This window comes from Taeniopygia guttata, chromosome 10 (genome assembly GCF_048771995.1).
Source record: "Taeniopygia guttata chromosome 10, bTaeGut7.mat, whole genome shotgun sequence".
In the NCBI taxonomy this organism is placed as follows: domain Eukaryota; kingdom Metazoa; phylum Chordata; class Aves; order Passeriformes; family Estrildidae; genus Taeniopygia; species Taeniopygia guttata.
In genome coordinates, this window is record NC_133035.1 from 1,612,765 (window position 1) to 1,626,576 (window position 13,812).

At 59.6% G+C, this 13,812-nt stretch overlaps 1 protein-coding gene across 6 annotated transcripts in view; it reads right to left on the reverse strand.

Annotated features, from left to right (window-relative positions):
- LINGO1 (leucine rich repeat and Ig domain containing 1) overlaps positions 1-13,812 on the reverse strand; it is a 156,017-nt gene that overhangs the window by 12,911 nt on the left and 129,294 nt on the right. The window contains exon 1 of one of the 6 annotated variants that reach the window (XM_004176467.6): positions 3,208-3,568. The exons of the other annotated variants lie outside the window; for them this stretch is intronic. Coding sequence (XP_004176515.1) covers positions 3,208-3,213 — 6 coding nt within the window. The 5' untranslated portion in view covers positions 3,214-3,568. Of the gene's footprint in view, positions 1-3,207; positions 3,569-13,812 lie in introns of those variants that run through there. 6 annotated transcript variants of the gene reach the window in all.

Consider the following 13,812-nt stretch of genomic DNA (forward strand, 5'->3'; position numbering starts at 1 on the left):
GAAGAAAATTGAGGTCACGGCCTTCCGCTTCTTTCTCCCTTTGTTTTTCTTGGGTTGTTTGATTTGAGTTAAGCATTTGGAGTCCTTTTCTCTCTCATCCCAGCCTTCCCTGCTACCTGAAAAGCTCTTCTGGCTCTTTTCCCACCAAAAGCCATTTCTGCTCATGGTAGGATGAACCCTGCTTGAGGCTCAGCAGAGAACAAAGGAGAGCTGCTGACTCAGTGCACAGGGCGTGTTGGAGAGACCAAACACCCACCCTGGCCAAGCTGTGAGGTGTGTTTTCCACCCAAATGTTCACAGAAATATGCCCATTGCCAACTCTGCCTCCAAGGACAGGGTCCCACCAAATAGCAGCACCCAGCGGTCATCCAACGTACCTCATCGAGCCCCAACAGCTTGTGTTGTGTTTTATAATTCAACAACTGTAATTACACTATAATTGTGGTGTTATTGTCAAGTGATTTATCAACCTCTGGATTAAAGCCTCAAGTTAGAGGATTTTATACTTGTCACTTACATGGAGTAGCACTAAGTTCAGCAGTGCTACTGTGGCTATGTGAAGGAGGACACTAAAGGAAACAGAAGTCCTTCAGTGATGCTGTTAACCTTCCAGGAAACAGTGGTAATTAGAGGTATCACACAGTAATTACATTACAGGTGTAGAGTAACTGCAGCACAGTACAGTGCTACAGTGGTACAGACATTTGTTGAGTAATTAATCCGTCCACAAGAAGGCCTGGAAAACCTGATGCTTCCCAGGAGTTGTAAAAGCAGCTCCACTGCCTCCTCCAGTCACCTCCTGCCCATTCCATGAGACCCAGTGAGGGCTGGGGCTGCCTGAGCACTGGAGCTGTGGGGAAAACCCTCTGTGGGAAGAGGTGGAGCCTTTAGCCCAGGGGTACATTTCCCTCATGGCCTTGCTCATGGTGAGAGCTCCAGTGGTGCCCTCTCACCCAGAGCATCCAGCAGCGGTGCCAGCAGGATCCAGGAAGGAGCAGCAGGTGAGAAGGCACAGCCAACCCGGACACGTCCTCCTACCGTGCCCCAGCCCACCCTGCCGGGCGGGCACAGGGCTGGGTGGGGCTTGGGCACCGGGACAGGAGCTGGCCCTGCTCCTGGAGCTGGGACAGGCACGGCTGCTCTGCCCATCTGACCCGCAGGAGGTCCAGGACAGGGACACAGCGTGCTCTTGGGGCCAGGGGAGCGGACAGGGAAGAAGCAGGGGAAGAAAGGTTTGGGCAGTGATGCTGGCTGGGATAGCTGGTGTTGGGGTGGGTAAGGGCTGAGATAGCAGCTGGAAGGTGTAAATGGGCTGGGGCAGCTGCCATGGGGTGGGGATGGGCTGGGATAGGGGCTGGGATAGCTGCCTTTGGGTGGGATGGGCTGGGATAGGGGCTGGGATAGCTGCCTTTGGGTGGGATGGGCTGGGATAGGGGCTGGGATAGGGGCTGGGATAGCTGCCTTTGGGTGGGATGGGCTGGGATAGGGGCAGGGATAGCTGCCTTTGGGTGGGATGGGCTGGGATAGGGGCTGGGATAGGGGCTGGGATAGGGGCTGGGACAGCTGCCTTTGGGTGGGATGGGCTGGGCAGTCCTGTGCAGCCCCCGAGGTGCAGGAGATGGCCGGAGGCACGGCCACACTGCTGCTCCACAGCCTCTCCAGCACGCGTGAAGGTCAGGTCAGGGCTGCTGCAAGGTGCAGAGCAGGGAGGAGAGGGTTAAGGCTCGCAGGAGGGCTGGGATGGGGCTGTGCAAGGGGTATCATTGCAGAGCCACAGACAAGGAAGGGAGATGGAGGGAGGTCCGTAGAGTGGGGCTCTTCCTGGGAATGCCTGGGCTTGCCCCCGCGATCCGAGACCCCAGAGCAGCGGGGCTGTCACGGCGATCCCCTGCTGCCGGCCACCGGCCACAGGCGCTGCTGGAAAAGGCGCTCGCTGGGCAGGAGCGCGGATGGCGATTGCCGGGGCAGGGACGGGCAGCGAGAGGCGACGCCAACAGCCCGAGCGGACCCGACCCCAGCGGAGCCCACGCTCGCCGCTGTCCCTCCCTCCTCGTGCAAATCCCTTTCGCGGTACCGGCACTCCCATTCCTTCTCGGAGGTGGCATCTCCAGCACCCGGATCGAGCCGTGCCTCTACCCATCGCTCGGGCTATTTATACATCCAAGGCGCAAGGTGAAAAATCCAATAACCTACACACAGTAACGGAGAGCAACAAGCACCGGCACCGCCCGGGAGGGCTCCCAGAGCCCTTCTGCCAAGCGCTCCCGGGCATCCTCGCAATCCCCACTGCCCCGTGGAGCTCCTTTGACATTAACCAATTCTTTTTTTCTGCCAGACACAAACCGAGGGCAGAGCCCACATCGGCAGCATGACCCTGGCCCAGCATCTCCAGTTCTCCGGGCTGGCTCCCGGCTCCGGGGTGTGAAGCTGAGCCCAGGCAGGGGGACCCTTCAGAGCTCCTCGAGCCCTCCCGGAGCCTGAGGAACCACCCCACTCGGCATTAGCTCCCCACGTCCCCAACTCACCTATCTCCAGGCTGGGGGCTGCTGACAGAGAGGCGAACCTCTGCCCTGAAAAATACCCCTTCCCCATGACTCCTGCCTCTAGTCTCAGGGCTGGAGAGCTGTCCCTGCCCGTCTTTAACCCTTAATGCCTCTGCTCTGGGGATGGGCATTAAGTTAACCCTTGAGTTAACCCTTGCTGGGCAGGAGATGGGCACAGCCAGCTTGAGGCTGATCCCCGCTCCCCTGCCAGTCAGTCCCGGAGGGCAGCGCTGTCCAGACTATCTGTTCCCTACCTGAACAGGGCATCTGCTCCAGGCTGGCCAATTCACCCGGGAACTACCAGGAGAGGAGGAGGATACTCCCCATCAGGACATAGCTCCAGTCCCGCGAGCCCCAGCTCTCCCGCTGGGACCCCGGCCCCGAATCCCGACCCCGCCTGGTTCGTAGCTCCCGCAGGGGCTGCGCCGAGGCTGCGGGAACGGTGCGGGAGGAGATGGGCAGAGGGGAGCGCCCGGCAGAGCGAGGCGAAGAGGCGGCAGCATCCGCACCGGCGGGGCTGAGGGCGGCAGCCCCCGGGGCAGCACCGAGTTCGGCCCCGCGCCCTCCGCAGCGGCGCCGTCCCGGGGCCGCGGAGCCCCCGCGCCGCTCCCGCCCCGCCGCTCCCGCCAGAGCCGCGCCGCGCTCCGGTGCCCGTCCCGCTTACCCGCATCTCATCCTCGCCGGCGATCTCCTTCGGTCAGAAATGGCATCTCCCCCGGCCCCCCCGCCAAACCTCCACCTGCAGTAGCGCAGCTCCCCCTCTCCGCAGCGACGGCACACGGAGCGGCGGCGGCGGCGCTCCCGGGGCCGGGCCGCCCCCCAGTCCCGCGGCCGGGGGAGGGAGGGCCGGGCCGGGCCGGGCACGGGGCCCCGCCGGGGCCGCCCTAGGGCCGCGCTGCCGGCGGCTCCGTGCCCTCCGCGCCCGGGCGGCCGGCGGCGCTTCGGGGCGGCGGCATCGCCCCCGCGGGCGGGCGGCTGGCTCAGCCCGGGCTCCGCACGCCCGCTCCGCCGGCCGGGTCTGCCGCGGCGGGGCCGGGCCGGGTGCCGCCGGCCCCCGCCTCCCCTCCGGGAGGAGCCGCCGGCGGGTGCGGGGCGGTGCGCGGAGCGGCGAGCGCGGCAGCGGCGGCCCGGCCGGTCCCTCCTCCCGCCGCCGCCCCCGCTCCGCGCGGGGGGTGCGGGCCCCGGGGTGCGGGGCGGGGGGAGCGGGGATGGCTCCCCCGCCAACCGCGGCCGCTCGATGGACGGGGGCCCTCGCAGCCCCCGCCCCGCCGCCGCCGGTGCAGCCTCGCTGCCCGCAGAGGACGGACCGACGCAGCTCTGCCCGTCACCGCCGCGTCGGTGCCCAGCCCTCCCCGCGTCCGCCGGGAGACGGTGCCGGGCTGCCCTGAGGATTCCGGAGGGTCCGTCCGACAGCAGCTACCTCAGCTCTGCGCTTTGCTCCTCCTTACACTGTCCCCCCACCCGGCACACAAGAGGGAAAGGGCTTCGAGCGGTGAGGGGACCCCTCCGAGGACAGGACTGGGACCTGGTGATCCCAGAGCCCCCTCGGAGGGTCCGGCCGTGCTGAGCTGATGGCCTTTCACTCAGGACTGAGCACACGGCTTCCCGAGCACTGCCCACCGCTCCCCATTCCGTAATGGACGCTCTTTATCCAGCAGCGTTAGATGTGCCCAGCGCTGGCTCTCGCAGCTGAGGCTGATTTCTCCAGCCGGAACGGACACAAACTTTGCTTGTAACGTGCACTTTCCCTCCCTGCCTCCTCTGGGCTGGGCTTTCCTGGGGTGCTCCCTGCCCTGTCCTGCTTCTCCCCAGCTGTGCCCGGCTGCCGGCCAAGGCGGGCCCAAGGCAGGAGCACGGGCTGGGGCCACGAGTCTCTTCATGGGGTCTCGAGAGCCTTCCCTTGGACGGCTCTTGGAGCGAGCGAGAGCTCCTGTGCCGGCCCCAGGCCTCTCCTGTGCGGTGGCCTCCCCCAGCCTGCCATGGAGCGCAGGAGAGGCCATCCCAAGCTCATGTCCCTGCAGTGGGCTACGAGCAGCCCCGGGAAGCTCGAGCCCCTCCCGGCACTCAGGCAGAGGCCGCTGCCTCCCCGGAGCCCCGTTATCCTCCTGCTTGGCACGGGCGAGCTTCTGAGCAGGGGAGGGATAAGGGAAGGGTGGGCACGGCGCACTCGGCAGCTGAGGGCTGAATCACCGCAGCTCTCTGCTCCTGCCCACTGCTCGGCTCCCACAGGCACCGAGCCCGGCCCGGCTGCAGAGTGGGCAGCGTCAGGTGTGGATCCCTGCGTGGGCTGGGCCACAGCATCCTCGTGGCGAGGAACAAAGTGCGGTGACAACGCGTGTGCTCCTCCTGCCTCCCAGGAACGGCCTGGCTGTTCTCAGCGCTCCTCAGACCTTTCCTCGGTGCGGATCGATGCCTCTTATTGTTACGGCTATGGCAGCAACGCCATCGATGTTAATAGCACTTCACAAACACAAAGCCGGCAATCTGAATGCGGCCAGGAAAAAACAGAGGACAAAAGACATGCGAAGAGCTCTGAATGCCGTTTCTAATGCTTCCGGCCGTCCCCCTGCCCGTTAAAGCCCCACTAAAGCGCAGGGCATCGAGTATTCAGCATTCCCACTCGGGAATAATTCCTGGAATTGCTGATGTGTGAGGGGGGAAATTTCACCTCAGCCCTTCCACAAAGACACGGCAATTCCGCGGCGGAGGCAGCACCGGTGCCGTGTGAGAGCGATGTGAGAGCGGTGTGAGAGCGATGCTATGCGCTGCCGGGAAGCAGGGGGCATTCCAAGACCGTCCTTCCCACCTCGGCTCCCACGGCCATCCCCGCCCTGGGAGCGCCAGGGACGGCGCTGGGTGTGCCGGAGCAGGGATGAGCCTTTGGGCTGAGATGGCATCCGTGCACACCTCTGCTGCACAACAGTCCTGTGCAAACCCGGCCTTTTGTGCACCCTCAGCGTGCGATTCCCTTCCCTGGAAGTGTCCAAAGCCAGCTTCGAGGGGCCCTGAGCAGCCTGGCCTAAGGGGAAGGTGTTGGCAGCAGTTTGGAACTAGAGGATCTTTGAGACCTCTTCCAATGCAAACCATTCTATGGTTCCATAACTTTGGACCTGGGTGGAGGGACAGGGGCAGCAGGGGAGGTGAGGGCAGCACAAGTGCCCCATGAATAGCAGTGGGAGACAGCCCTGGTTTGCTTTGACAGCTACACTGTGCATTTTGGCCAGCAGTGGGGAGAGGCAAAGGGAAAGATGGAGAGTGCAGAGATAAAAAGACACCACCAAGGAGCTGGTCTCTGAGCTGGAGCCCCAAGGCCCTTCCTTGCCCACAGTGCCAGAGTGTAAGAGCAGCCAGTGCAACCAAACTGACCAAGGAGCAGCAATGCCATTTGGGTTTTTCTCTCTTTAACCCTCAGCCCACCTCATGGGCAACACTTCCTCACCCCAGCAGCCTCAAGGACACAGTGGACAAAGGCAGATCCTGGCAGCAGTGAACCCTGCTGGTCTCTGCCGGAGGAACTGCATTGCCTCCTGCTTGGAAGCCCCAAGGCTCCAACGTTTCTGCATTTATTGACCCATCATGACTGGTGAGCTTGCTGTTAATGTCCCTGAGGTGCTGTAGCATGGGTGACAGTGTGCTGGGGACAGCCAGAAGCACAGAACCAAGCCTCACTGGAAGTACCATCCCCTCCTGTCCCCACTAACAGCCTGTAGCCATGTGCAGCTGACAGCTTTGCAGATAACAAGCCTTTTTTCCCTCTCCCATCACCTTTACTGGCCTCCCTCATGTCGTAGAGACCAACTTCAGCTGTTTTGGGTCAACCTCTTTTTTGCATCATGGAGTGACCCACAGTGCCCCAGCCCTCCAGGTGCCACTGTCCTGTGCTGACCTGCGTGCAGCCCCTGGATGCTGCAGAGCAGCTCAGCTCACATGCCCTCGTTGAACATGTTCCTCTTTAAAACCTGCAGGGAATGGCAAGAACATTTGGGTGTCCATCTGCGGGGGCTCGTCCCTCAGACAGATGCTCCAGCTCTTTGCCACTGCCATCCTGGGATGATAAGGGGCTGTGGCAGATGGTTCCCTTCTGCTGGCATGAGGCAGGAGCTTATCCCAGCTCTCAGCTCCCTCCCAGAGAGGCAGCACCTGCACCCTGCCGAGGGACCTGGCCAGTGGGAACAGACCTGTCCCTCAGGGGAGGGACTCGGGACATGCTCTCTCCTTTGGTTTCTGTGCACATGTCCAGGAGTGCCCCAAGAGGTCTAGAAAGGGCCGAGCTGGCAGGAGGGCTGTGGATTTTAATTACTCTCATTATTATTATCATTCCTTTTCTATCAGATTTTCACACTTTTGTCGTAACAAGCTGAGCTGAGAAAATACATGCAAATGCCAGGCAGAGATAAGATGTACCACACCTTGAAGTACTGCCAGCGCTGGGAATGCCAGATCGGCAGCAGAACGGGGGAGGGTCTGTCCCTGCTCTGCCCCTGCACATCCAGAGAGGAGGGGACCTCACATGTCCCCTGGGCTTGACCAGCAACCAGCTCCTTGATCCTGTCCAGTCCTAACCAGTCCCTGGAGAAGGCACCATAAACTCCTGGCTGCTTGGGACAGGGAGGAAAGGTCACCCTAATGTCTTGTGTGTGCCTGGCACATCAATGGACACAGACCTCCCCTGCCCTGCTCAGCACTGCTGGCAGCTGGACCTGTTCCTGGGGAACCCTTGCTCCTGGGGAACCCTTGCTCCTGGGGAGCCCTTGCTCCTGGGGAACCCTTGCTCCTGGGGATCCCTTGCTCCTGGGGATCCCTTGTTCCTGGGGAGCCCTTGCTCCTGGGGATGGCTGTTCCACCGGGCCCCTGCAGACGCAGTCAGGGAGAAACGTGCTCCCAGATCACGTTCTCCCTTGGAGGTGGTGACATTTCAGGGTGTGTGGGGGGCGTGGGATGAAGAGGCAAGGCAGGATATTCCTGCTCCCCCGTCCCCACGGCCATCTGGATGTGTGCTGATGCCTCCTCACAGCAGGCTGAGTCAGTCCAGTGGATTCTCATTATCAGCTGGAAGGAGTCCAAATTCTGCATTGTATGGCTGCTCCTCAGAGAAAGTGAGGATCCTTATCAAGTATTATCCTAATGCTTTCTCTCTGGACTGTCTTGTACTGCTCCCTGCTCTGGTCAGCTTATTGATTTGGAGCAGAATGATCCAAAAATTTTTAGACCACCAGCCATTCACTTGGGACAGCAGTGGCAGGAGCCACAGAATGTCCCCCTAGACATGGGCTGGGGCTGTGAGGGATCCCCTCTACTGTCCCCACCACAGCCTCACTTGCTGGATGCTGCAGGTGCATGGCTGGACTCATCTCCAGCTCTGTGTCCAACTGAAAGCGAGGTGAGAGTAGGAGATGCTTTGCTCATGCCTTGCACATCTCAAATCATGACATGACCTCCATGAAGCTCTGGAGAAGAGGGATAAAGAGGAGAAAAAAGCCTTTCTGTAGGCTCCCTCAGCAAGTGCTACTGAAGATTGGGTAAGCTGCTGATCCACAGGGTCTGCCCCAGCTCAGCTCATCCACGTCTCTGTCAGGGCACTGTCCCACCCTGACCCATCTGAATCCTGGGTGTGGAAATGAGGCCTTTCTATGCAACATTCTGGAATGGAGAGAGGCCAATGTCCTCACGTCAGCCTGAGTCAAGCACGGATAACTTGACTGCTCTGTCAAGCAGCCCAAACACACGGCATGAAGGGCTGAGGGAAAAGGCTCCATTAAGTTCTTAAGCCCATTGACACATATATAGAAGGTATTAATAATATCAAGCACCTCAGTGCCTATTGTTGCCCATATTCAGGAGATGAAAGATAATTTCTGGGACAAGGAATTTATGACAGTGACAGCTTTTTAACAGCTTGGTGTAAGAATAGAGCTGCACAACAGGACAAAGAGCAATGATTAAAGAATTTGGCGCAAAGGAGAGAGGGCTTGGAGGGAGCTGTGAGTATGGAGGACAGGAGAGTCCTGTCAATTGCCCACACTGAAAAAGCAAATGCTGTCCTGGGCATGGAGGATGGGGAGGTGATGTGGGTGCCATTCTGCTGGCTGACTCACAAATACTTGGCAACTAAGAGAAAGGGGTCAGGGTGCCTGAAGGAGATGAAATAGGCTCCTCATCTTAATGTTTAAAAGAAGTTTGGCCCCTGCCTGGTGTGGCAGGACGAGATGGGCATGGCTCAGCTGGGGCTGCAGCCACACTGGCAGGTGGCATGGGGCAGCGGGGGGAGCTGGGCTGCCCTGCCCTGCTGGGCACAGGCTTGGAGCAAACACGTCAGTCAGGGGAGGGAGGGCCTGGCATGGTGCAGGGTACAGAGGGAGCTCTGCTCCCTCAAGGCCAGAGCTGAAGAAGCAGCAGTGGCAGACCCAGCACCAGGACACTCTCAGGGTGTAATTATTACTAACATCCTCAGTGTTCCTTTGCACACATACGTGCTCCCCTAATGTACACTGCACATGTAAACAGCCTCCTAGTGACATTTGCATGCCCAATTACATCTGCATATAATTGATTTGCATGCACAGTTGGAGGGCGTTTAAAACACTGGAGCCTGCTCTGCACTTTCCCACGGCCGCCTCCCCGAAGCCACACGGAGGAAAAAAGTGCCTCATGCTGGGGCAAAGCCCATCCCAGCCCCACAGGGCTGACACCCTTTGTGTCCCTCCCTGCGGGGTGTGCCTCTGCCCAGCAGGGTGGGCTCAGAGCCAGCCCCTTCCTGCATCTCCATCCTCTGCAGCGGCCCCAAACCCAGCCCCAAACCCAGCCCCAAACCCAGCCCCAAACCCAGCCCCAAACCCAGCCCCAAACCCAGCCCCAAACCCAGCCCCAAACCCAGCCCCAGCGCTTGCTGCTTGCTCAGCTCCTGTTATAAGTGACTGGCATCATTCCAAAAAGGATTAAAAGCAGGGAGTGAGAAACATAAAAGCTCATGTAATTACGTGCAAAAAAGCCCCTTAATAATTTATAGAGGGAGAGGGTAAATATCTTCGTGTGTTATTCAAGTGTAGCTCATTGTCCCGTCTGGCTAATACCCAGCATACACGCATCACAGCCTTTATCCGGGAGGCTGTTTTGCCTTTAATACCTTTCATAAATTATTGAATTTATAAAGAGGAAAGCAGGTGTCATGTCACTCCTATAAACAGCTCGTTAGTTAAAGCTAACGAAGTTGGGGAGCAACAGTTTCCTCCTGGCTTGTCTACCTCCCACCTTGCTGTCTGCGCTGTCACCTGTGATGCCACACAGACCCTGAGCTGGGGCAGGGGAGTGGTATTTGCCTAAAAAATCTGGCAGCCGATAGACGGCCTGTGGCAGCCCTGCCCTCTGACTTTCTGAGGCTTTCTGGCTTCTGCCCTCCTGGAGGTGTGAGGGTGCAGCTATGGAGAGGATCCTCCTTTCCATTCCCAGCTTGTCTGCTGCAGCATCACCACCCCCATGTCACCCATGGTCTTCTGGGTGCAGCAATAGACCATCAGCTCCTGGGGGTGCCTGAGGATGCTCTGGGCACTGCTCCTGGCAAGAGGGTGAGCTCTGAGGGCAGGACAGGACAGGAGGCAGAGATCTCTAAGGCAGGAGGGCTGAGCACAGACCTGTCTGACTCCAAAACCCACGCCTGTCCCATTTCCAGCAGCAGAGGGCCAGGACAAGCAGCCCAAGAGTCGCTCCTGAGCGCAGGGGATGTGTTTTCAGGCTGGCTGGGGAAGCGCAGCATCTCCCTGGTTCCTGCTGAACGAGGCAGGGTGTTAGAAGGCCGGGCCGTCTCTAAAAACAGCAGAGGTGTGACTGAGCCAGCAGCACGTGTCTGTGCGAGGGAGTCAGCCCGAGCTCAGGAAAACCAGCGTGTGAGCAGGGCCAGGCAGCCCCTGGGCAGCCGGGACCCCCGGGCTGTGCCCCATCCCTGCGCCGCAGGACGGAGCTGCTCAGGGAGCAGCTGCTTCGGAGGCTCTGCTTTGCTTTCACACCCAGGAGAGACTCAGCAAACCCCCACACGCAGCCTCCCCAAATAGAATACACATGCATTAAAGAACAGCCACGGAAAGGGGAGCCATCAGAAGTATTTTAGACAGTTTCCAGTGAGTGCCAAATGTGGATGAATAAGCTGAACGCAAAGGACCCACGCGGAAAATGCTGCCGGCATCACGACGGGCACAGCACGGAGATGGGCACGCACGGAGCAGCCCGAGCTGGGACTGCCAGCAGTGAGGCACGTCCCAGCCTCATGATGGATGCTGGCCCCCGAAGAACACCCAGTAGGGCCTTGTGGGCATGAGGAGAGGGAGCTCAAACTATTGATAATCAATTAACTCCTTCAATTACAGCAGCCTAATGAGGTAGCACCAAGTCAACTCTAATGAACATCAGTTTAATAGAGGCAGTTCCTCAGGCGCTGGTTTTTGACTCAATCTTTACAAGGTGGGGAACATGCAAAAGCATCGTGCAATTAAGGTCACTAAATGAACACACTCTGCCCTCCGCAGAGCCACAGCTTGTGGGGGGCTGTTGTAGCACGGGGTGTCCCTGACCCCTGGGGAGGTCCTGCCTGTGCCCAGCAGGACCCTGCTGGCAGCACGGAGCTGGTTTGTCCTGGCACAGAGCACACGGCTCCTGGGCTGCTGCCGTGGCTGCTGTGAGATGAGCGAATGTCAGCGGGCCCAGCTCTCCCCTGCAGGCAGCTCCGTTTTAGGGTTTTTCTGGTGACGACAGCGTAAGTGACAAAACAAATGTCACTGCCCACTGGCCCCAGTGCCTCCCTGGAAACCTGCCGGGCCCCATGCAGCGCAGGGGGAGAAGGGGAGTGCAGGAGGGATGCAAAGCACCATCCCTAACACGTCCTGGCACGGGGGCTGTGCCAGCACCTCGCTGCAAGCAGGGCCTGGGCAGCCCCTGGCCTGCAGGAACTGCTGAGCAGGAGCTGGGGTGGGATCCCAGGAAAGGCAGGATCCCAGGAAAGCCGGGATCCCAGAGGCGCCATCCCTTCGGAAGCACCGTGCCACACCGACCGTGCTGGGGAGGGATTTACATACTAAGGAGCCTTCAGCAGAGTCAAGACAACCTGACATCTATTCTGGGTCTCAAAGCCAAAGGCTGTACTTGGAATCCACTAATCAGGTGAGAATACAGCAAACGAAAAGCAGAGCTGGGAAAGAGAGCTCTGCTCTGCTGCAGCATCACCACCCCCATGTCACCCATGGTCTTCTGGGTGCAGCAATGGACCATCAGCTCCTGGGGGTGCCTGAGGATGCTCTGGGCACTGCTCAGACACAGCCTCTGGCTCCTGGCAGCATTCCCCACTCCACAGCATGGGCCCCACGGCAGTGGTCCCCAGCACCCCATCAGCACCCACCACACTGGGCTTCCAGAGAAAGGGACCCTTGTTCTTGTGGGGGCTGGACCTCAAACTCCTGCTGCACTGTGTCTGTACAGAGGGGCCCTTTCAGCACCTAAACCTCCATGGGCAGGGACTGTCAGGACCCTGCGTTCACCCGAGGCTGTGCAGAGCTGAACTGAGCTGCTGGAGGGTCACTGGTGGTGCAGCCCCTCTCCCCACAGACAGAGCAGATGGAGGGCACAGGCCAGCTCCCCGAGCCCAGGCAGTGGTGCTGGGGCTGCTGTGGCAGATGGGGGTGGCTGTGGACTGCCTGTGCCTGCTGGGACCACACAGGGGCTTGGCCACAGCCCCCTGCCCTGCTGATGGGCTTGGGACCAGGCTGGGGGCACGGGGGATGGCTGGAAGGGCTCAGATGATAGCAGAGGCACGGGTCAGGTAATTCACTCACATGGATGTATTTGTGAAAGCTTCTGGGTCTGAGCACCCTTCCCAGGGGTGCAAGGTATGGGCAGATGACCTTTGGTCCAGCTTGGGGGGGTGAAGGGAGAAGAAGACATTCCTGCTCTCTCTGCCATTCCTGGGCAGAGCTGGGCCACGCTTGTATGGGAAGAAGGACCCAGGAGATGCAGGATCAGTGGAGCTGGCCAGGATGAGCCAGAAAGGAAGTGCAAGGCAGAGGACTGGAGGGGGAAGGAGGGACATAAGTAGAGGTACACAGGGAAGGTAACAGCCCTGCATGGCTGGTAGACCCACACAAAAAACTGAATTTGGGCATCTCCAGTTCCCATGAGCAATTTATCTGAGACCAGTGTAACTAGCAACAGCCCCCAGCTCTTCCCAGTCTGACAGCACTGACTGCAGATGCCAACCTTGGGGGTATCAGACCCCACAAGGGTCTGCACAGATCCCCCTGGCCCTGTCCAGCCTCTGGATGAGCAGGGGGTGCTCGTCCCTTGCAGTACTCCAGTGCCCATTCACCCTGCAGTGTGCAGGGGACACAGGGCCCTGGCTGAGGCTGGTGTCCCCCAGACCACTTTGTCACCATTGCTAAGGGCCAGAAAAGCTGCTGAGAGTGTCTTGGGAGTGTGAAACACTGGGGGAGACGGGTGCAGGCTGCTGCACTGAGGATGCTCACAGAGCTGCTTTAATGACACAGCCACGCAGCTCCAGGCACTGGAGATTATTCTCGGCTCTTTTCCTGTTTGGTTGACTTATTCAGAGACTATTAGTGGATTAACTAAGATTCTTACGATGCTGGAGCAGCATCTTGGCAGGGGTTTATGGAGGTGGAAGGGGCAGCTTTCACGGGCAGCTCTCATGTTACCCTGAGCCAGTCTGCAGCTGGGTGGGCTTGCCAGAGGAACAGGAAGAGGCTCAGAGTCCTGGCAGCAGCTGCTCTCTTCTCCAAGCTGGCAGTGCTGTAGAGGAATTGTCTGGAGGGCAGCAGTGGCTGGCAAGCCCTGTGGTCCCTCCTGCTCTCTCATGTTTGTCTTGCAGCTTCTGGGCTCTGTTTCACAGGGAGGGCTCGGGGACACGGGGGACTGAGCTGAGGGATGGGGGACGTCTCTCCACCCCTTCTGTTGCTACATCCTCCTTCCCACAGGTCACTCCCCCACTGGGGCTGGTGCTCTTACAGCTCTGCCTCCTTGTCCAGAAGGTCCCAGGGCCGTGCCCTGGTATCCCCACAGCCCACAGACAAACGACCTCACAGCATCCCTTGTTTTCTCAGGCTGCCTCAGCGTGTGGCAGAGTCTTCCCCCTTCCCACCCCCTCCTCATCAGCTGGCAAAGCCCCAGCGGTTTCCCCCAGAGAGCGCGCGGTGAGACACAGCATGAAACAACTGCACATAATTAGAGGATTGAATGGGGTATGGGAGCAGAGCAGGGAGCTTGCAACATCCAT